The sequence below is a fragment of the Heteronotia binoei genome, chromosome 13, assembly GCF_032191835.1.
Source record: "Heteronotia binoei isolate CCM8104 ecotype False Entrance Well chromosome 13, APGP_CSIRO_Hbin_v1, whole genome shotgun sequence".
Taxonomy (NCBI): Eukaryota; Metazoa; Chordata; class Lepidosauria; order Squamata; family Gekkonidae; genus Heteronotia; species Heteronotia binoei.
In genome coordinates, this window is record NC_083235.1 from 32119700 (window position 1) to 32143216 (window position 23517).

General features: G+C 47.1%; 2 protein-coding genes across 3 annotated transcripts in view; both read right to left on the reverse strand.

The window, feature by feature from the left end:
* AGAP2 (ArfGAP with GTPase domain, ankyrin repeat and PH domain 2) overlaps positions 1-1402 on the reverse strand; it is a 175657-nt gene extending 174255 nt beyond the window's left edge. For both annotated transcript variants that reach the window (XM_060252252.1, XM_060252251.1), the window contains exon 1: positions 1178-1402. In XM_060252252.1, the coding sequence (XP_060108235.1) occupies positions 1178-1337 (160 nt within the window). In that variant the 5' untranslated portion in view covers positions 1338-1402. The remainder of the gene's footprint in view (positions 1-1177) is intronic.
* Positions 1-23517, reverse strand: part of METTL1 (methyltransferase 1, tRNA methylguanosine) — a 1067043-nt gene that overhangs the window by 734885 nt on the left and 308641 nt on the right. The gene's annotated exons all lie outside the window — the stretch shown is intronic.

Below are 23517 nucleotides of genomic sequence, written 5' to 3' on the forward strand. Positions count from 1 at the left end.
ATCCTCAAAGAGACAACCTTTTTTGAGGTTTTGTGGTATGCAAATATACAGTTAATCATTTCTTTTGGAAATGTGTATCCATTAAGATCCTCTCCTTGTTTTAGGAATTAAAATAATTGCCTATGATGAAGGAATATCTTATCATCCAAACACAGGCCTTTAATCTTAAAATTATGGCCAACTGCATTATCTTTCAATTGTGGCAAATTCATCTTGGTTGGTCAAATGAGTTTTGCTGAGGGGCAGCTACAGAGTCCTAAATGTTGTAAAGGAATGTTCTTTTTAAAATTTACAGTTGCCAGCTTTGGGTCGAGAAATGCCTAGAGCAGGGGTGTCGAACTCATTTGTTAAGGGCCAGATCTGACATAAGTAAGACCTTGTCAGGCCAGGCCTTGTTGGGTCAGGCCATGTGTGTACCTTTTTAAGATTGGGTAGCAAAGGTATAAACTTTTTTAAAAAGCACAAACACAACTAAAGGGTTTTTTTAAAACATAAAATGTGCTCAAAACATTAGCACTTGTTTGTCTTAAAGGTGCATGGGATCCGGGGAACTGGGCAAAGGCAGCTCTGGCGCTTTCCCTCCCTCTCCAGGGAACCAGGAGGGGGAAGAGCCTTAGCCAATGGAAAAAATAGAGGCTTTGCTCTGCAGCTTCTGAGAAAGCCTTGCAAAGCAAGTTGAGATGCAGAAGAAAGCAAGAGAGAGGTAGAAGGAAGCAGACAAGAGCCAGTTGCTTGGGGGCCTGATGGGAGCACTTAGGGGGCCTGATTCGGCCCCTGGGTCGCATGTTTGACACCCCTGGCTTAGAGAGTTGGCTGTGATGTGAGCCTGAGGAAGCTGGGTTCTCGGGATGGACTTTAGTGGGGTATAATTCCACAGAGTCCACCTTCAAAAGCAACCATTTTCTTCCAGGGAACTGGTTTCTGTGGTCTGGGGATGGTGTAGTTCTGGCAGATTTCCTGGAGGTTGGCAATGGCAATTCTAGTTTTGTGGTATACAGACTGCAAGCCAGTCTATTCAAAATGTTTGCCCCTAAAAACTTTTGTCCGCCAAAACCCCGAATGAAAGTTCACTCCAATACGACTATTCACACACACACTGAGCGGAAAAGCCTCTCTTCTTCTCCCGCCATAAGTCTTCCACCTTCTCGCAAAGCCCCAGCGGCCGCCCACAAGTTACCTCTCACGACGCACAGCGAAGCTTTGAGGCTGCTCTTCAGCTCCGGTTCATCGACCAACTCCACCAGCCGGAAAAGTTTGTTGAGCTGCACTTTGACTCCCTCGTACCTCTTGGCCTCAGCCCGGATGGCGGCAGAGACCAGCTGCCTTTGCACGTTCATGATGCTGCCCGAGCTACCGGTCCGACCGGTGGTGAAGGCTCTCAGCCCATAGTGCGGCGGCCTACTGCTCCTCCTCGCCAGACAACTCCGGCAAGTCTGCCACAAAGCGGAGGTGCCCCTCAGACTAGTAGGAGGCCTGACCTGCGACTCTTCTCGGGCTGTTTCTCGCTCACTCTGCCGGTTACACTTCCTGAGCAGAGCGTCACATTTCAAAGCCACAGCTTCGGATCGCCTCATCATCCCTATCTGATTCTGACACCGAGCGAAAGGGCGTAGCTTTGCAAAAAAAAAAATACAGCGCCCAGCTTCTTGCTGCCTCTTCCCCTGTGAAAACGTCCTCCACGAACTTAGGCAGAAACGGGCACTCCCAAAGCAGGAGAGACTGGAATTGCAGGTGCTTGGAAGACTGCCTTTCCGACAGATGTAATTAGTGCAGTGAGTGCTGGCAGCGTGCAGGTAAACAGAGAGCCATGTGGAGGGCACCCAGGAGGCCCAAAACCACATAGTCATCCATCATACATGCAGACACACCCCAGCCGACACACACTCATTCACTTTCGGATAGACATCATCTCTGCTACAAACATAACACTTATCCTCCTGAAAGGCCAGGAGCAGGGTTCAGGCTGTGGTGGGACTTGAATTAGAGACCAAAGAGGGTAAGATTTAGCCAATGCATTGCCAGCTCCATGTAATTACAAATTATCTCTCACTTATAGAGATCACTATATCTGGTTTCAGAGGGTGGATTCTGTAGCATCAGATTCCTTTCAAACTCCCTTCCTTATCAGAACTCTGGCCTTACCTGTTTCCGCCCTCATATTTCCAGTTTTGTATCTGGAGTTGGCAACCCTAACTGCCACCAAAGTCTGGCCATAGGCTGGTTCTGCCTTGCATCTAAGGCGTGGCAAGATATAAATATTTAAAATTATAGTCACAGATTGGGCAGTGAAAAACATTTTCCTGGTTAGTAGCCTCTGGCTTAGGCTTCCTTATTGGTCTGAATCAGCAGCTCCACAAAAAAGCCACCACCACACAAAACAGCTGTAAAAAGTCAGGTATGTATAGTCAACCACAAAATGGCTGCCATAGGGGCTGGGAGGTTCCAAACCAACATCTTCCTTTGATTCAAGCAGCTGTTTCAGAATGGGTATTCTCTGCAGGCCTAAAATTGATGCCTGTCAGTGTCTTTTGAAGCACTTCTAGCCCTAGTGAGAGACAGAAAAGATGAAGATAGAGTTCTCTCATCTTCCACTTTATTCTCACAACAACCCTATGAAGTAGGTTAGGCTGAGGGGGAATTATTAACTCAAGGTCACCCAGTGAAGCTTAAGGGGAGGGAAAATATGAACATATGAAGCTGCCTTATACTGAATCAGACCCTCGGTCCATCAAAGTCAGTATTGTCTACTCAGACTGGCAGTGGCTCTCCAGGGTCTCAAGCTGAGGTTTTTCAAACCTATTTGCCTGGACCCTTTTTTTTTTTTAGTTGGAGATGCTGGGGATTGAACCTGGGACCTTCTGCTCCCAAGCAGATGCTCAGCCACTGAGCCACCATCCCTCCCCTATAATAGAAGTCTCTCTTGTCATATTGTTAAAGATAAAGTGTAATCTCCTGGTCACAATCTGGCAACAGGTTTCCAGAGGAAGCACCAAATGCTAATGACATACTTTCACAGTCATGTGGTCCTCCTACAAACATCTGGCTGGCCATTACTGGAAGCAGAATGCTAGACTTAGGTGGTCTAATCCAGCTGGGCACTTATGTTCTTCCTTAAGGACATTGCTCAGGGAAGAAAACTTGTCACAGGAGTAATTTTGTCTGGATTCCACAATTTAAACATAATAGTAATGTCCCATCTTCGGATTTGTGGCCCCAACATAATGTCAGCAGTAGCTTTTGGCTCACAGAACTGAAGCATCTCACCATCAGCTCTACACATGTGATGCACACACAAAGACACATATAATGTCAACAGGAAAAATACGCAGGCCAGGTCTGCTTCCACATGTGGTAAACATTCCCGTTTTGCTTTCATCATCATTATGAATGCAGAGGCATGTGCATTGGTGACAGAGCTTCCATACTGGCTATTTTCCTCTCTTCCTCCCCCCAACTTTTCCCTTCCACATATGCTCTGCAATGACTCCACGGTAGCTCTTGAGGGGGATTGATTGTCACAGCCACTGTGGCAACTTGCTGTCTTTTGGTTTTTTTCTTCACATATCTGCTATAGCAAGGGTCCTCAATCCCCGGGCCGTGGACCAGTACTGGTCCTTGGCCTGCTAGCAACTGGGCCGTGAGTTGTATAATTATTTCATTATATATTACAATGTAGTAATTATGATAATAAGACGACATTGGATTTATAATCTGCCCTCCGCTCCGAATTTCAGAGTCTCAGAACAGGTCACAATCTCCTTTGCCTTCCTCCCTCACCTGTGAGGCAGGTTGGGCTGAGAAAGCTCTCCCCAGAAGCTGCCCTTTCAAGGACAACTCTATGAGAGCTATGGCTGACCCAAGGTCATTCCAGCAGCTCCAAGTGGAGGAGTAGGAAATCAAACCCAGTTCTCCCAGATAAGAGTCTGCACACTTAACTACCACACCAAACTAATAGAAATAAAGTGCACACTTGTATCATCCCAAAACCATTCCCCCCACCCTACCTTGGTCTGTGGAAAAATTGTCTTCCACAAAACCGGTCCCTGGTGCCAAAAAGGTCGGGGATCACTGTGCTATTGGACAATAATGACACACAAATAGTAACCCAAAGCACTGCCCCCTGCCTTTCATTTCCTTTATCCAGCACACAGAGAAATCACTGTGTGGCCGTTTTCGCACTCACGTTTTACTGGCGCCACGACCCTCCTGACGCCGGCGAATCTGCATGGATTTCGCACCAGAAGCGCCGGCGCACCCAGAAGCGCCGGCTACTTCCGTCGCTAAGCCAGCGCAAACGCAAATCGCAAAGATGCAGGAAAACGTTTGCGCTGGCTTAGCGACGGAAGTAGCCGGCGCTTCTGGGTGCGCCGGCGCTTCTGGTGCGAAATCCATGCAGATTCGCCGGCGTCAGGAGGGTCGTGGCGCCAGTAAAACGTGAGTGCGAAAACACCCAATCAATTTGGCAGTGAATTGAGCTGGAAAGGTATATTTGCATACTTGAAAGAAGATGGAGCCAATCCCTTTGATAAATTCAGTTTAACAGGCTAGTAGCCCTAGGAGCTGGCCCAGTGAAAATGTTGAATACTTGACTGAAAGAGCCCATTGGTACCATAGCTTGAGTGTGAGAACTGCTTCCTCAGAGCCCCTGAAGGGGATATAAACCATTGTCCTGTGACAGGGGTGGCCAAACTGTGGCTCGGGAGCCTCTTGTAGCTCTTTCACACATATTGTGCTGCTATCAAAGCCCCCAGCGCCCCATTGGCCAACTTGGAGAAGCCTTCTCTTTAAATCCTTCTCCAAGCCAAACCAGCCAATATGGGAGTTTGGATAATGCATTTCAAGTTGCTCTCTTTCCATGTCTCCCTCCCCCATCTATTTTCCTTCCTCCCTTTTCTTCCCTTCCCTTCCCTTCCCTTCCCTTCCCTTCCGGCTCTCAATCATCTGACATTCATGTCTTGCAGCTCTCAAAACATCTGACATTTATTTTGTATGGCTCTTACGTTAAGCAAGTTAGGCCACCACTGTCCTGTACCTTGCTAGGGTTGTTTCCCTACCCCTGGTCACCAATGGGATGGGGGGTAGGGTTTCCAGATCCAGGCTGGGAAACTCCTGGGGATTTGGGGATGGAGCCTGGAGAGGATAGGCCCTCAGTGGGCTACAATTCCATACAGAGCCCACCCTCCAAAGCATCCATTTTTTCCTAGGCGAAGGGATCTCTGTAGTCTGGAGATCAGTTGTAATTCTGAGGGATCCCAGGTTGCATCCCGGAAGCCTGCAACCCTATCTTTTCTCTCCAGTGGGGACCCAAAGCAAGCTGAGGTTGTTCTCTCCTCCACAGTTCTATCCTTAGAACCACCCCTCTGTGAGTTAGCTTAGACTGAGAGAGAGGGAGTGCCTGGGTCCACAGTCACCAACTGAGCCTCCATAGCAGAGTAGAGATTCAAACCTGGGTCTCCCAGATCGTAGTCCAACCTCTACGCTACCACTGTCTCTTTCCTGCTTGTGGGGAGACAAGAAAGCTTCACCAGTCCCAGCTCTGCTGTTGACCTACAAATCTCATTGCTGTTCCTTGCCTTCTTTCAGGCTCATGGTTTTCTTGTAGGGCAGAGATGGTCGTCTCTCCCTCCAGTTATTAGAAGCAGCACTATGCATGCAGCAGCAGGATAACTTAATGAGGATTCAGTCATTGTTGCCATTCTCCTAATTTCACCTGCAATGATTTTTGAATTGCTGCTAGCAGATGGAAGGCAAAGGACTGGCTCCCCACTGCAGTCTTGTCACCGTAGCAATAATTGCCGTGTTTTCGTCAGGTCTGCTCGATTCTAATGAAGTTCAGCTTTCCTTCACTTCACAGCTGTGGGGAAAATGCTGAACTTATGGCTGGGCCTTCTCAGAATCCTGAATTATAGGAAGGTCCTCTGACAGTCTGAGGTTCCTCATGGTTTCCGCAAGGCCTGGTCAGGAAAGGGTATCAACTGAGCTTAGAAATGAAGCTGCAAGAATGAGTCATGCCTTGTGCCAGCTTTCAGTCGATTAGATGCTATGTGAGGATATGTCTACATGTATGTTTAATAGGAAACTCTCGATGTCTCTCTCACCCTTCACATGTATCAGAATGCCAAGTTCTCACCACTTCCACACGTTGACCAGGACTCTTTACAGAGAAGAGGCACAGTCTATATGTGTGTTAGATAATTCCTTTGCTTGAACAATGCTACAAATATTTTCATAACTAAAATATCCTGTCACTGTGAAACAAAGGGGCAGATAACCAGACACCTTATGCACAGAGGGTCTCCATTCACAAGATCCAATCTGCTTGCAGACAGTTGTGATAGACGTGATCATACACCTCTTGTGTACGCACAGCCTTTGTAACACAGTGTAATCCTACACACAGGAACACCATGAATCTATGTTGTGTTTAGGACTGCATGCCAAGAGGGTCAAAAGCACTTTTCACATTTTACAGTGAACGCACATGCATCCTGTATATACATGCATATATGTGTTTGTAAGAAAAAAGTCAACACATATTCACTTTACAAATGAAACTGGGGACCAGCACCTGGATAAATGTGCCATATTCACGTTACAATGAACACATGTACAATCTGTGTACAGTGTACCCTTGATTTTTCTTTTTGTGTACATTTTGTAAATTCCCGTTACCTCCAGCCCTGTTCATACATTACAGTAAATACACATATAATCAACATATATGTGTGTACACCTGTTTGAGTAGCCTTGTTCACATGTTACAGGGAATGGCAAGAAAGAGAAGAACCAATGTGTGTTCATTTTACAAATGAAACCTGGGTGAGAGGTTTGTATCATATGTTTAGCTGTACATGAATTGAAAATAATAGGAGATTTATTCAACACATAGAGAGCAATCTATGTGGATTTTACATGTGTTTACTGTAATTTGTGAACAGGGCTTATGAAAGATCCAACACATGTTCACTTTACTAATGAAGCCAGGGACAAGCACCTGGATAAATGTGAGGTTTCAGTCACAAGTTCAGCTGTAATGTCTTGAATTTAACAGGGGAATTATGTAGTACATACATAAAGAACAATCAAAGTATATTAGGGTTGCCAAGTCCAATTAAAGAAATATCTGGGGACTTTGGGGGTGGAGCCAGGAGACATGAGGGGCGGAGTCAGAAGCAAGGGTGTGACAAGCATAACTGAACTCCGAAGGGAGTTCTGGCCATCACATTTAAAGGGACGGCACACCTTTTCAATTCCTTCCTTCCATAGGAAATAATGAAGGCTAGGGGCACCTTCTTTTGGGGCTCATAGAATTGGACCCCTTGGTCCAATCTTTTTGAAACTTGGGGGGTATTTTGAGGAGAGGCACTAGATGCTATACTGAAAATTTGGTGCCTCTACCCCCCAAAACAGCCCCCCCAGAGCCCCAGATACCCGCGGATCAATTCATGATTTTCTATGGGAATAAATCTCCATAGGGAATAATAGAGTTCCCAGCAGACATTTCCCTTTCCCACCACTTTCTGACGACCCTGAAGCAGGGGGAGGGCCTCCAAATCGGGGGATCCCCTGCCCCCACCTGGGGATTGGCAACCCTATCTGCAGCGCTGCGCACGGGGGAGATCCTCCCCGGCCTCCAGCTTTGCAGCGCTGCTGCAGCTTCAGAGCGACCAGCTCAAGCGCGGACACGCCGGGGCTGAGCGGCTCACCTTGGAATTTACGCGGGCATAGAAGTGGATCTCAATGCACAGCTCCGTGCCGTTGGCGTCCTTGCAGCTGCAAAGGGACAGAGCAAGAGCGAGCTGGCCGGCCTGAGGTTGGGAGGGAGGGAGCCCCAAGGGGCGGCCGAGGCGTCCTGCCCCCCTCCCCTCCCCCGGCCCCCCCCACCTGAAGAGCAGGCGGTGGTCGTCCAGGTGCAGCTGCACATCGCGGCTCTCCTCCACGCAGAACTCCACGAAGACGTAGCGCGGCCGGTCGTACCACAGCATCTTGGTGGTGGCCCTGTGGCGGCGGGAGGGGGTGGCCTGGTCAGCCGCGGCTGAAGGGGGCTCAGAGCCCAGCCTGGCCCAGACGCCCCTTCCTCCCTGCGGGAGCCGCCGAAGGGGGGGGAGCAAGGCCAAAAGCAGCCAGAGGGCGGCCAGCCCGGGACAATCGCCGCGGTCCCGCCGCCCTGCCACTCACCAGGCCACGCTCCTTGGCGCCGTTTCCCCCCTCCCACCGCTTCCATTTTTTTGGGGAGCGGGGGAAGAGGCTGGAAATCCTGGGGCCCCCCACCAGGGTGGGAGGGTTGGGAAGCCTAAAGTATATCATACATGGATTGTACATTTGTTTGTGTAACTTGTGAACACAGCTTTACACAATGCATGTACAAAGAAAAATCAGGTATACATTGTACTGTAACTTCTGAACATCGTGCTGGGAACTGGTCTGAGATGAGCAGGGGTCATTTCTAGGTGGGGCCTAGAGATCTCCTGCTTTTACAACTGATCTCTAGCTGGCAGAGATTAGCTCCCCTGGAGAAAATGGCTGCTTTGAAGGGTGGAGTATATGGCATTGGACCATGCTGAGGCCCCTCCCCTCCCCAAACCCCACCCTCTCCTGGATCTACCCCCAAAGGTATTTTCCAGCACAGGCCTGCAACCCTGTCTGTTCCAGGCCCACTCTATTTATTTACTTGTGAGATAGATTAGGCTGAAAGAGTGACTGGCCCCCAGGTCACTCAGCAAGCTTCATGAGTAGGATTGCCAATTCTGGGTTGGGAAATACCCAGAGATTTTGGGGGTGGAGCCTGGGGAGGGCAGGGTTTTGGGAAGGAAGGGACCTCAGCAGGGTTTAATACCATAGAATCCATCCTCCGAAGCAACCATTTTCTCCAGGGGAATTGATCTGTCACCTGAATAGGCTTCCCAACCCTCCCACCCTGGCGGGGGACCCCCGAATTTTCAGCCTCCTCCCCCGCTCTTAAAAAATCTGGGGGCGGGGGGAGAGAGAACATACCTGTAGGCATCATGTTGTTTTACAGCTTGGGATCCGTTTTTAAAATGTGTCCCTTTAAGGCTGCACAGGAAACAGGAACGGCCCCTACCTTTCTTTTCCTGTGCAGCCTTGCTTTCGTTTTTACAGCAAGCAAATTCTGCTGGAAGAAGACCAAGTACAGTAAGTATTTGTGTGTGTGAGAGAGAGAGAGGGAGGGGGCAGGGAGGGGGGATTCCCTGGTATGGAGGCCCTCCCCCCCTTTAGAAAGCGTGGGGGGGAGGGAAATGTCTACTAGGCACTCTATTATTCCCTATGGAGAACGATTCCCATAGAGAATAATAGGGGATTGATCCATGGGTATTGAGGGCTCTGGGGGGGCTATTTTTTGAGGTAGAGGCACCAGATTTTTAGTATAGCAGCTAGTGCCTCTCCCCAAAATACCCCCCAAGTTTCAAAAATATTGGACCAGAGGGTCCAATTCTATGAGCCCCCAAAAATAATGCCCCTATCCTTATTTCCTATGGAAGAAAGGCATTTAAAAAGGCGTGCTGTCCCTTTAAATGTGATGGCCAGAACTCCCTTGGAGTTCAATTATGCTTGTCACATCCTTGTTCCTGGCTCCACCCCCAATGTCTCCTGGCTCCACCCCCAAAGTCCCCAGATTTTTCTTTAATTGGACTTGGCAACCCTACACCTGGAGATCAATTGTAGCAGGATCTCCAGGTACCACCTATTCGTGACAGAGTAGGGACCTAAACCTGGGTCTCTCACATCCAAGACCCACACTGTAACCCCTCCACCAAGCCCATGAACAGGGCAAGTGAGGCAATAAACTCACAACCTCTCCTTGCATGTGATTCTATCCAATGTTCTCTGGCACAACAAATGATAACAATAGTCTGCCCATTCAAAGCCATGGCTTTGTAGTATGATAACTGCAGTCTGTACTTACTACCTCTAGCCACTCTGTGGGCTCATGGGTATTTCTTGAGTTTCTTTGGCGTTGTAGGGAAATGTCAGGTTTGCTGATGGATAGCCGGCAGGGGAAAAATTATGCCCACACCATACGGAGACCCAGACAAAGGTCATTGTTGTTACAGGCCTGAGGGCTGCAGGACCAAGCCCTCCATTTAGCAGACGTTGGCTGCCTGATTTATTATCGTAGGAGAAGAGGAAACAATATCCTTTGCCTTGTGAGAAAGTGGTTGGATGTAGTGGGTGGATGATCAGCTGTAGGCTGCTTAGAATCATTCTGTCAATTTTCTTACCCCTTCCTGCCCCCTGGAGGCATGGAAGAGTTAAAACAATGGTAAGCATCTCTCTCTCTCTGTCTTTCCTGGAGATTTTTCCAAAATTCAGCACTGGGGGGGTTTTGGAACATCCTCGCAGTATCATCCTCTAATCATTGACTTTCAGGCTTATTCTGCTAGCAGTATTTTCTTTCTCAAACCTGGTTCAGTTACACTATGACCAGTGTTCCCTCAAAGCTGACTTAGTGTGAGCTAGCTCACAGATTTTTAGCCTCCAGCTCACACATTTTTGTCTTAGGTCAGGAAGGATGACCCCAGCGCACACTAATTTATGCAGTAGCTCACAACTTTAATGCCAGTAACTCACAAAGTAGAATTTTTGCTCACAAGACTCTACAGCTTAGAGTGAACATTGACTATGACTCTTCTGGAAAGAATATAGTTCAGGCATGTCAGCAAGCTGTATGGATGGGAAGGTCCTAGAGCGTCACTGCAACATCATGATGTCACTTCCAGGTATGATATTGCAGTGTCATGGGCTGCAACATCTCCATGCCCTGTCCCTGAGAGCGCCTGGGGTTTTAGTTTTTTTAAATCAATTATTGCTTTTAGATTTTATTGGAGTTGCCAGATTGCAACCCAGAGACCCCTCCATCAATACAAGAGTTTACCACTGCTGCACTTTCCAAGCCCTTTCTTCCAGGTCCTGTCACCCCATCTGCTTGAGCAAGCAAGTCTTGTTTTTGGCACATAGTGCGAGTAGACTCAGAAAGAAATTGGGGTGGGAACAATACATTTTTCCAGGAGCAGTTGTGGCTGAGTAGTTAAGCACCTGCTTTGTGTTCAGAAAGTCCCAGGTTCCATCCTCAGCATAATCTTTGGTTAAAATGATCAGGTGGAAGGTGGCCTCATTCTGGGCAGGAGCTCACAGGAGCAGAGCTCCGGAACCTCTAAATTTTCTTGTGCTCTTTATTTCTTAACCCCCCCCCCCAAAAAAAAACCCTTACTTCTGGGCTCCATTGTTCAAATGGAAAATTTTGCTGAACTCTTGAGATTTGACAAACTTTCTAATAGTTTTCCCCATAAAAAATGGGAAAATAACCAAAACATATAAAGCAGACATGGAAATCTTCATCATGCCACTGTGGCCACATAGGAGAAAGTAATTTTGAATCTTATGATGGGAGTAAGATTTTATCAAGGTAGATGCTGAGCTAATATAAGTTAGTATGCCTTCCAGTGACATCAGGGGTGTGTGGCATATGCAAATGAGTTATGGAAATGACGTGTGCTAATGAGCTCTGGCACCTCTTTTTCTATGAAATGACCCCTGCTTCTGCCTGAGACTTGGAGAGATGCTGCCAGTCAGTGTAGACAAGAATGATCTTGATCTGATTTGGGATAAGGCCGCTTCATGTGCTGCATGTGACTAGTTAAAATACTGTCTCTGGTTACAGCCTGGCAACCCGTGAGTTAATCTGGGAACAACATGTTCTTTTCTCCTGGCTCACAGATGTCCCTGGAAAACTTTACAGCAGATAAAAATGATTATGTGTCTTCTCTGGCCTGTTACCTCCCATCCATCCTCCACAAGCACTCCACATTTTGTCGCATGGCAGATGGAATGACTATAGGCTGTAGAACCATGGCAGGATGAACTGTGCTATGATGTCTCTGCTACAACAGAGCAGAGATCCCTGGGCCATGGCCTGACAACCCAATCATATAACAGTTGGCCTTAGTGGCAAATTGCCTGAAATACAAGGCATGCACCTGCATCAAATCAGAGCAACCAAGACGGGAGAGGCAAGGTGGTGTCTTCCATTCTTGAATGCTACAGCCCTCTTGAGAGGTGACTCAGTAGAACAGCAATAAATCTTGGCTGGCAAACACTGAATTGCTTTCTGCTTTGGGGGCTTTCCAGAAGGAACATGAGTTCCACTTCATGCAGGCAATAGGAGCTGTTAAAGCAGACTCTGTCACAGGGTTAGCTGGAGTTCTCCCGGAATTACAGCATCTCCAGACTACAATTTCCCTGGGGCAGCTTCAGACTCTGAGGATGGAGTCGATATGGCATACTATAGAGCAGGAGTGGCCAAACTGTGGCTCAGGAACCACATGTGGCTCTTTCACACAAATTGTGTGGTTTTCAAAGCCCCACTGCCCCATCAGCAGGCTTGGGGAAGGCATTTGTCTCTTTAAATCACTTCTCCAAGCCAAGCCAGTTGGCAGCTTGGAAAATGCATTTAAAGTTAAATTTGCTTTCCTTCTACCTCTCCTGAAGTCCTAGAGTGACATCACATACCCATTAAGGTCCTTTACTTGGCACCGCCCTCTGCCCCAAATCTCCAGGACTTTCCCAAGCTGGAGTTAGCAACCATACTCTGTTGCCTCTTCATTACTCAGTCATATATGTGAGATTAGTGCTGGGGGGTGTTTTTGGTCTATGGGAGGGAGGTGGGAGAACACAAAAGCCGTTAGGAGAGAAGGGCCTTGTACCCAAAAGTGTCTTTTTTGTGGGGGTTTTTGTGTGTGTGTGTATGGGTGTGCCCATGCCTGGAAGTCATGGCTTCCTCTGGTGACTCCTATTGGGCATGGAGGACATTCAGAGAAGTGGCTTGATACAGCCTGCCTCTGCCTTCCACTCCAGGTATTCCAGGAAGGTCTCCCATCGAAATACTTGCCATGGTCAGCCCTGCTTAGTTCTGAGATCTGATGAGGTCAGGCTTGCCTGGGTTATCCAGGTCAGGGCTGGACTGGGTATTTATAACAGTTGCCCAATCAACAAAATTAGTAAGTGGTAGCATTTATCTTGCTGCTGTGGAAAAAACTTTGTTGACTAACCCCTATCAGATCATACCTTTTGCTAAAGACAAAGTGATGGAAGCCAGCTGAGAAGTTGGCAGTCCTACTTTGATTTTAAATATCATTTGGTGGCTGTCATACCCTGAATTTCCTGCTGCTTAGGGAGCCAGGAGTATGGGGGGGGGGGGAATCTTGCACCCCGTTCTTTGGCACATGCTTGGCTCAGCACAGATCTGACTACTCAACCCACACATTTGGCACAATAATTCAGTAGCACAAATTTGGCCTTGACTCACCACAGCCGGCCTCCACGATTCTGGGATTGGCCAGCAGAGACTGCAAGCTCAAGAAGTCTGGCTTCCAGAGTTCAGCCCTGGATGCTGTTTAATAAGCAGCACAGACTGAAAGTCCTTCAAATTCTTTCTTTAAAACAGGTGCCTGTCACTCCACAAAAGACTTAATGTGCCGATATTAGTAACTGTTGCTGTATGCAGAGGAAGCAAAAGAAAAGGAAAAATAATCTGGAAGCTGTTGAAGACGGCTGTCCGTGTCCCTTTTTCAAACTCTCTGTGTTTGGTATTCAGCCTTGCTAACAGACTGTGCATTAGTAAAAAAAATGCTGAGAAACAGATGTTCCCTCTGTGGTCAAAGGATGCCGCCAATATGGGAGAGTTTTCAAGGGGGAGAAAAGGCTGGTGAGATGCAAAAGAGAACTGGGATCCAATTTATACTGTTTCTTTATAGGGTCAAAGAAGGGATTTCAGCAGAATTCTCTTTTCCACACAGTATTTTAGACCAGGGGCTGCCAAAGCATGTGGCTGACTTGGGTTTCACAGTCCTCCCATTCCAGCTTCCCACATGAACCAAATTGGCCTAGGGTTGCCAATTTTTCAATCAACCCCTATAGGTATGTCTTTAATATAGGGCTGCCAATCCCAAGGTGGGAGCAGAGGCTCCCTCGGTTTGGAGGCCCTCCGCCCACTTCAGGATCATCAGAAAGCTGGGGGGGGGGCAGGGGGAGGGAAATATCTGCTAGGCATGCCATTATTCCCTTTGGAGACCAGTTCCCATAGGGTATATAATGGAGAATTGATCCATGGGTATCTGGGGCTCTGGGGGGCTGTTGTTTGAGGAAAATACACCAAATTTTCACCATAGCATCCAGTGCCTCTCCCCATACTACCCTCCAAATTTCAAAAGGATTGAACCAGGGGGCCCAATTCTATGAGCCCCCAAAGAAGGTGCCCCTCTCCATTATTTCCAAAGAAGGGAAAGCATTTAAAAAGTGTGCGGTCCCTTTAAATGTGATGGCCAGAACTCCCTTTGGAGTTCAATTATGCTTGTCACGACCTTGCTCCTGGCTCCATCCCCAAAGTCCCCAGATATTTTTTTAATTGGACTTGGCAACCCTACTTTAATAATAATAATTGTGTGCCATCATTCAAGTCAACTCATGGTGACCCTGGACCATGGAGTTTTCAAGGCAAGAGATGAGCAGAAGCAGGCCCATAGCCTGAAAATTTTAGGTGGAGGGGCCATGGGGCCCTGAATGACATCACAAAAGATGTCACAATTTTTTCAAAAATAAAACAAAACCCTGGGCAGCCGGCTGCAAGATAAATAAAAACTCTGTGTGGTAGCCGGCTATAAGAGTCCCCTCCCCAGAGAAGGCTGACCAACCCCTGCTGTTTTCCCCATCTCTGCAACTGCAGGTTTGGGGGAGTGGGAGAGGAGAGGGTGGCAGGCGTCAGACAGCACTTCCTCATCCCACAGAGGAGAGGAGCAAAGAAAAAAAGGGGCAGCCCCCCCCCCCTCCAACTTCCTGCTGTCATTCAGATGCACGGCATTCGGACTCAGAACAGAGCAAGAGAAGGCAGCACCAGGGTGAAGAGGGAGAGGACAAGTGCCTGCCCCTCACTGCTTTTGCTGCCCTTACTGATGCCGGTGGGACCCCTGGCCACTGCCAACCTTGGCAGTGGAAGGTGGAGGCAGCATTGCTGCTCAATCAGAGCAGTGGTGGGTGCTGCTTGTTTAGAGTGAAGGCAGAGATGGAGGCCGGCTACATTGCTAGTAGCAATTTTCTACAGTAGCAATGCTGCTTTTCAGGTAGTGGTGGTGAGCGGCAGTGAGCAACAGAGGACAGATTACAGGGGCCATACCTATGGAAAAGGGGTTTGATTGAAGGGGCCTGGGGGCTATGGACCTGAGCAAAACTGGTTTGCCATTGCCTTCCTATGCATAGCACCCCCCCCCCCCCGCAACCTTCCTTGATGGACTCATCTGAGTACTAACCATGGCCGAGACCACTTAGCTTCCAAGCTCCAATGAGATTGTCCTAGGCTGGGCTATTGGGCTGCTAGCTATGCCCTTAACTGTGTTAACGTACTGGTATCAGCTGGAGCTAATCATCCTTTTCAGATTAGATATCCATTTGTATCAGGAGCCCAAGAAGTGCATGTGAATCTTCCAGATATGCACCTTTGCCACACAGTTTAGACAGGAATGACAGACTTTACATATGTTCATAGGTTTGGCATGTACAAACCAACCGCTGGATTTTCCAGGGTTCCATTTTGCATACTGAAGCGGTGAGAGCACATAAAATACGTGCATCTCCATCTTTTGACTGTGCATATTTGGGAGCAACAAGAGTAGTGTAAGATATGCACAACAGCCAGGCCGCTGGTCCCTGTGGATGTAACATCCAAAAATTGTTTTACCTCTACGTTATGCAAAACTTCAGTGGCTGCTGCAAGCCTAAGAGCAAGCCTAACATCTCAAGCAGCAATTCTGATCCAGCAGGCACACATGGGTGGATGTTGCACCATTGGTGTGTGGCAGCAATGTCATGAGTGGATTCTTCCGCATGGACAAGCTAAGCCAGTCACAAACAATTCCTGTAGCGCAGCAAGTGCAATTTGCAATGACGTGCTGATGCAGCCTAAGCACACCCCCCCCCCCCATCAAATCCATCACAACTTCAGGGGGTTCCAGAATTCACCCTCAGCTTACACAAAGATGCCCTGATCCTGCTCTAATGCCCTATATGTAATCACAACTATTCATAATAATTTTACAATACAAAAATGCAGTTAGATAACCATCCTGTGCACGATGTAGCTACTGTCCATAAATCTTAATCCTTTCTGAATCCATTTCAACGATAAAAAGAACCAATCCAATTTCGTTTCGGGTGTGGACCACCCTTCTTTGAAGGACTATCTGCCATATTCATAGGTTCAGTAGACTTGTGATGCTACAACAATTCTTGGCTTCCTCTGGTTTTTTATATTTAATTCATGTGGAACGCCACTACCAATTTATCAATGTAGTGGTCCCTAGAAGGATGGTCCGCACTCGAAACAAAATTGGACCAGGTTTTTTTATCGTTGGACTGGATTTAGAAAGGATTAAGATTTATGGACAGTAGCTGCGTTGTGCACAGAATGGTTATCTGATTGTATTTTTGTATTGTAAAATTATTATGAATTGTTGTGATTATACATTATACTGAGGAACAGTTTTGTTAACGGAGAGAGTATTTTGTTGTTTTTCTCAGTTCATAATACCTCCATGGTCTGTAGTTTACTAATGCCATCCTAAGCCAGTTTGGTGTAGTGGTTAAGTGTGTGGACTCTTATCTGGGAGAGCCGGGTTTGATTCCCCACTCCTCCACTTGCACCTGCTAGCATGGCCTTGGGTCAGCCATAGCCCTGGCAGAGGTTGTCCATGAAAGGGCAGCTGCTGTGAGAGCCCTCTCCAGCCCCACCCACCTCACAGGGTGTCTGTTGTGGGGGAGGAAGGTAAAGCAGATTGTGAGCCGCTCTGAGACTCTTCGGAGTGGAGGGCGGGATATAAATCCAATATCTTCTTCTTCTTCTTCTAAGCAGAGATGCATCCATCTAGCTTCATGGAGTTCAATGGACTTAGAACAGCGTAACTGTTTTGGCTTGCACGGCCAGTGACTCACCCTCTTGGCCTCCTGGGTTACGTGAAAACTGCTGAGCAGTCTGAGCCAGTCCCCACAACAACCTGCAGCTTATTAGCCCGCAGCATCCCTTCCCTGCTACTCAGATACTGGGAGCATTGCCCAGACGCTCAATCTGAGTAAAAAGTGTCCCATACGAGGGTTTGTAGGAAGGTAAGGGGCAGACATAGAGTTCAGATCCCCTCAACTGCACACAGTTCTTTTGCTGTTGAGCAGGGGTCCCCAAACTGGAGGAGATCGGATTTGTATATGCTCCCTATATGCACAATATCCCTTCACTCAGAGTAGCTTACAATCTCCTTTCCTTTCCCCTTCCCATAACAGACACCCTGTGAGGTAGGTGGAGCTGAGAGAGCTCTGAGAGAACTGCTCTTGAGAGAACAGCTCTGACAGAAGTTGTGACTGACCTAAAGTCACTCAGCAGTTATATGTGGGGGAGTAGGGGATCAAACTCGGTTTTCGCAGATTAGAGTCCACACTCCTAACCGCTACAACCAAACTAGTGCCTGTGGGCACCATGGAGCCCACCAATGCTTGACCTAGTTTTTTAGAAAGCAGACAGGGAGAGGTGGGGCTTTTGCCTTTGGCCATTGGAGATTTGATTGGCTGTGTGGATTTTTAAAGACATTGTTCTGGCAGCAGCTGGCCACCACAGCACAAGGATCTTCACTGTGAGACTAAAGGTAAGCTGAGGCAGCCATTATGTTGCTGGCTCTGCCTCCTGTGGTGGCCATTTTGTAGCAGCTGTTTTATGGCTGTGCCCACCATGCTGTGTCAAAATTCCAAAGGAGCATGCAGGCTCAAAAAGTTTGGGGACTCCTGTTGTAGAACAGAGCGGGGACATTCATATTACACAGAACTGCTACGCTATCAAATGTGGCCCTGGGTCTTATACAGCTCCATGGCAAATTAGGAAGCACCAGAAGCTGTGCAATGAAGAACATATCCACCTTTAAAGAAAAATAAATGAGACCCGAATTGACAAGTTGGATAACCAGCTCCAGTCTTTAGTGTTTACATCAAGCATTCAACTTTTAAAGCTGGAGCTGCAAATCTGAGGGCGTTTTCGCACTGACCTTCAAGTGGCGCGACCACCCTCTTCACACCGGAGGATCTGCCCGGATTTCGCACAAGAAGCGCCGGCGCACCCAAAAGAGCCGGCTACTTCTGTCGCGAAACCCGCTCAAACGTTTTCCTGCTTCTTGGCGGTTTCCGTTTGAGTGGGTTTCGCGACGGAAGTAGCCGGCTCTTTTGGGTGTGCCGGCGCTTCTTGTGTGAAATCCGGGCAGATCCTCCGGTGTGAAGAGGGTGGTCGCGCTACTTGAAGGTCAGTGCGAAAACGCCCTGAGCTTAATCACAAAGTCCTGGCTGATCTCGGCTGTGTTTATTATGCAATCCCCCTCTGCAATCCAACTGAGACTAGTCTGCCCTCACCTAGCTTCCCTGTGCAATGCTGATTTTCCTGAGACAAACAAGTCAACAACGTTCTGTGCTTATCTTCTGGCCTTTAGGGAAAGTATTTGTTTTGAAAGTGTTTTGCTCCTTCTTGTGGCTGATTTAATATTACACCAGTTTACATCTAGCATATCTCCCTACAGGTTTAAACTGCAGATTTTTATGTCAGACATTCACCAGTATAATATCAAATTGACCACTAGAGGGAGCAAAACACTTGCAGAACCTGCAGGGGGGGGACCCCTCAAGAAATTTACAAGCAAGGAAAATGAGAATGTGGAAAAGCCCACTATTCACTCTCAAGGTGTGATTGTGTTGTTTCCTTTTTGGTGTTGCTTTTTGCACGCACAGGCTACAATGGTTCTTAAAAAATGAGAACGGGTAACTAGCAGTAGATCATTACAGTACTATACCTCTATACAGATTTTAAAAACAGACATTCTCAAAAGGTCACCTGGTGGTGCAACAAGAAAAAATGGCGTCCACAAGAGGCTGATGGTGGGAAATAGTGCCAGTGTGGGTAGTACTTTTGCAGAGCAGGAAAGTGTACATCATTCCTTCCAGATGGTGTGTTAACAAGCATATATCATGTTATTTTCTTTCTTTTTACAGTAAAGCATTTTTTCAGAAAGCATTTACTGAGGATGGGGACAATCTGAAAACAGGCCAATGATAGCCCAAGAGAGTAGAGTAGCTCCACCCCCTCCACCCCTAAAAATTGCTCCAGATTGGAATCAAAGATAGAGGGAAACTACTGAATGGAATGCAAACTCATCCTTTTGTGACATCTGAAAAATTTGGAATGACTAGCTGCAGTACCACCCTCTGTCCTGCAGTATGGTGGCAGTATAGAGCTACCAAGAGCATGTAATCTACTACTACAAGAAGCAACAACCAATGCTGCAGCAATCCCAAATTTAATTTACCTCCAATTATCAATAATAATATTTTGTATGTTTCTAACACTTCATAGTGTTCAAAACCATTCAAATAAATTAGTTGAGTAATTCTTAACCACAAGGCTGCAAATGCAGGGCTGAGACTTTCTGGGTTTCTCCTCTTCTAAAGAAATTCATAGCTGAAGTTAGATCTGAACTAGGAACTTCCCAGTGTGCAACTACTCAAGGTAGCTACTATGTAACACTATGGTCGTTTTCGCACTCACCTTCAACCGGCGCGACCCCCCTCTTCACCGCGCAGAATCTGCGCGGATTTCGCACTAAACGCCGCGGAGCAGCCAGGAAAGCTGGAAGCTCCCGGCGCAAAAGCCGCTCAAACTGAAACCGCCAAAAAGCAGTTTGGCGTTTGCGCGGCTTTTGCAACGGGAGCTTCCGGCTTTTCTGGCTGCTCCGCGGCGTTTAGTGCGAAATCCGCGCAGATCCTGCGCAGTGAAGAGGGGGGTCGCGCCGGCGGAGGTGAGTGCGAAAACGACCTATGAGTAAGACATATTCTGCATGTGCAAGAGAGGACAATATGGCATGCCACAAGTAGGGCTGAAGACAATCCAGTTTCTTCAAGTGCTGCTAGCAATGGCAAAGTGCTCTGTTGGCCTTGGATCAGACTCAGCTAAACCTATCTTGTTATTCTCTCAAAGATAAACAAGGTGAGAACTGAAAAACACTTTGCAGCCTGAAAAGGGCCTATAGAAATTCATAACAAACAAACAGCAACAGCTTGTTTCTAGTTTCTGTGGATGAATAATTACTTCTAAAAGGCTGAAATGTTCTTACAACAGCAGCAATGTTCCAGCCATGCGGATTTATTGTGTACAGAGGATCTGTCCCTTGGCTGGGGACAGCCTCATAGGAGGCGAATGAGCAATTAGCTACTCCAAATGCCTGTAATGAAAGTCTTCAGCAGCTGCTTCAGTAGGGAAGCTGGATGGTCCCAGTGTTAAACGGAGTCAAGAAAGCAGAATTAAGGAGACCTAGAATGAAAGTAGTTTCATTTGGGTTGCCCCCATAAGACTGGAGAGCTGTTTTGTGCACTTCAGGATATTGGACTGGTATGTTTTGGGATTAACAGCTCTGGCTGCCTGAGATGCTTTGACCTGGCTTGGCTTCCACCCTATGTGTACCAGCTTGCACATTGTGGTGGGCAATGTCCTGCTCCTGCTAATCCATCTCCTGCGCTGGCTTGATGTAGCAGCAGGAAGAAATAATGTGGGGGATAAGATGTTGTGATGGTGGCAACGATGTGGGAGCTGAAAGCAGGCGACCCCCACTGAGGAGTCTAGGCCCCCTACTCTTCCTCCTGCAGCAGCTATTTTGTGGCAACCATTTTGTTGCTGTGTCTACCGTGCCGTGTCAGAATTCCAGATGTGCCTGCAGGCTCAAAAAGGTTGGGGAATCCCTGCTGTAGGGTTTTCAGGACGAGATATTCAGAGGTGGTTTGCCATTGCCTGCCTCTGCATAGTGACCATGATATTCCTTGGTGGTCTCCCATCCAAATATTAACCAAGGCTGGCCCTGCTTAGTTTTCCAAGATCTGACACTATCAGGCTAGCCTGGGCTATCTAAGTCAGGCACTTAGGAAATATCTACACTGATTAAGAAGCATTACCAGTTCTTTTGTCATGCATGCCACTTCGGGCAAGCCCATTAGTAGCCCTTTTCCTCTAACAGCAGAATGCAGAAATTCAGCTGCTATATTAACTTTTCCATAGCTGTATCAGCATGCCAAGACCTCCTCCTCCATTCCTGTGTTTTGCTGCTCAAAGCAAAGGACCAGAGCCAGCAGAAAGCTGTCAAGCATACTAGTATTATATTCTTGCAGTTGCTTGCACATCTATAATGCTTGATCAAAGTATATACTTGTACACAAACTAGTGATGCCAATTCTGTCTTGGGGACAGTGGAGTTTGGGGAATGGAGGGAGCTCCGCAGGGCACATTTATTTATTTGTTTTATAAATTGCCTAACCCTCACAGCTGTGGAGCTCTTGAAAATATACATTATAAAACAGTAAAACCATAAAATCAGTATCATATAATACATTAGTTTAAAATCAAGTGGCAAAATTTGCAGTTTCCTCCCATTTCTGGTCTCTGGGCACCTCATGGTTATAGGGGAGAGGAAATATATCGATTTGAGGGGATAGAGAGCAAAGGAGAGTGCCAGCCTGGATGTCAACCATCACTGCCCTCAACCAAATGCCTTACAGGTTTTGCAGAATTGCCTAAGATCCCGCAAGGCCCTGATGTTGTTTGGCAGAGAGGTCTACCAGGTTGGGGCCAGGACTGAAAACGCCCTGGTCGAGAACAGCCAGATGTCTCTGGGGTTGGGGATCACCAGCAGATTGTTATCTGAGGAGCATAACGCTCTCCCAGGGATGTACCTATAGATATGAAGTGAAGTTGTGTGATGTCACACCCTATGAGGTCACATCCAGGACATAGATCAACTTGTTCTCTTCCTGTATGGCGTCAGTTCCTTACACCAAAATTCAAATTTTATATCTCTTGCCTTATATCAGCCAGCCTAAAAAGAATTCTCAAAACCCTCTTCTCACTGTTAAGGAGAAAAATCAACTCTGAAGACTGATCAAGGACGTAAGCCAACAATAGTCCCTTCCCTCTCATCCCCACCAGGCTCTAGCCTTTAGAAGTTTCACAAGCAACAATCAATCTGTTTCTCCTAGTCGCTGTGGTATACTATGGGACTCACAGGGTTACCAATCTCCAGGTGCCACCTGGAGATCTCCTGCTATTACAGTTGAATTCCAGATGACCAAAATCAGTTCCCCTGGAGAAAATGGCTGCTTTGGAGGGTGGAGTCTATGGCATTGTACCTTGATAATGTCATTCCCTCCCCAAACCTATCCTCCCAGACTCCATCCCCCCAAATCTACATGTATTTCCAAAACCAAAGTTGACAGCCGAATGATACTGGAGGTCCCTTCCAATTCTATGATAGCCGAGAAGGAAATTCTAGAACATTCACTCCCTGTAGCCACTCTAGGATTTCCATTTCCTCTAGACTCTATCGTTCCTCCAGTGGAACGATCTCTGTGATCTGTAAACTGTAATTCCAGGAGAACTCAATGCACTACTTGGATGTCAACTCTACAGTGGAAAAAAGCAAGAGTTCAGCAGCACCTTAAAGACTAACAAAATTTGTGATACAGTGTGAGTTTTCATAAGTCATTGCTCACTTCTGCAGATACAGCTATGCTATATCTAAAGAAGTGAGCAGTGACTCAGGAAAGCTCATATTCTGCCACAAATTTTGTTAAGTCTTTAAGGTGCTACTGGACTCTTGCTCATTTCTTCTGCTACAGACAAACACAGCTACCCATCTTGATCTAACCTTACAATGATATCCTAAGCAGTGTGAACAGGCAACTTATTTCAATTACATTCATCCCCCTCTCCCCTGAATTTAAGAACTTGTCCACCTCTCCCCTCCTATTGCGGCCTTCTGTGTTCTTGTGACTCAGTGAGGACACCATATATCTCCCTGTTTTCCTTTCTCTTCAAAAATTATCAAGAGCTCCCCTAGAGGTCCATATCTCAGGGAGCCAGAGCTGTGGACAGTATAGGCCAAATTGTTTATAGTTACCGTACTTTATTTTTTTTAAGTTGCAAGGCTTCTTGTGCTTGTAAACAGCTGTCTGAACAAGCGTGACTCTTCATGGCATGAAGATGAAAATCAGTGGACAAATTCCCGTGCTGGTTTTCTGTCTCCTGCGCAGCTGTTTAAGTCACAGGGCCCCTAACAGAAAACGGTAGTGGGGTAGAGAGACCTAGTACAGAACCTAACCACTGGGGACATCATACTGCTCAGGAAGTAAACAGCAATTATTATTTATCATTTATTATTAACTTATCATTTCTTCTGCTATGTGGTGTACAAGAAATAAACAAATCCCTGTCTGAACAGCTTGCAGACTTGGTTGGGGGGGGGGAGGCGGGAGACAGAACACAACAGGAATAAGACAAAGGAGAAGGAAGAAGGAAATAAGTAAATACAGGTCGATTAAAGCTATGCAGGACAGTGGCTAAGAGAATGAGCTACAAACCGGGAAGTCCTGAGTTTGAATGTTACT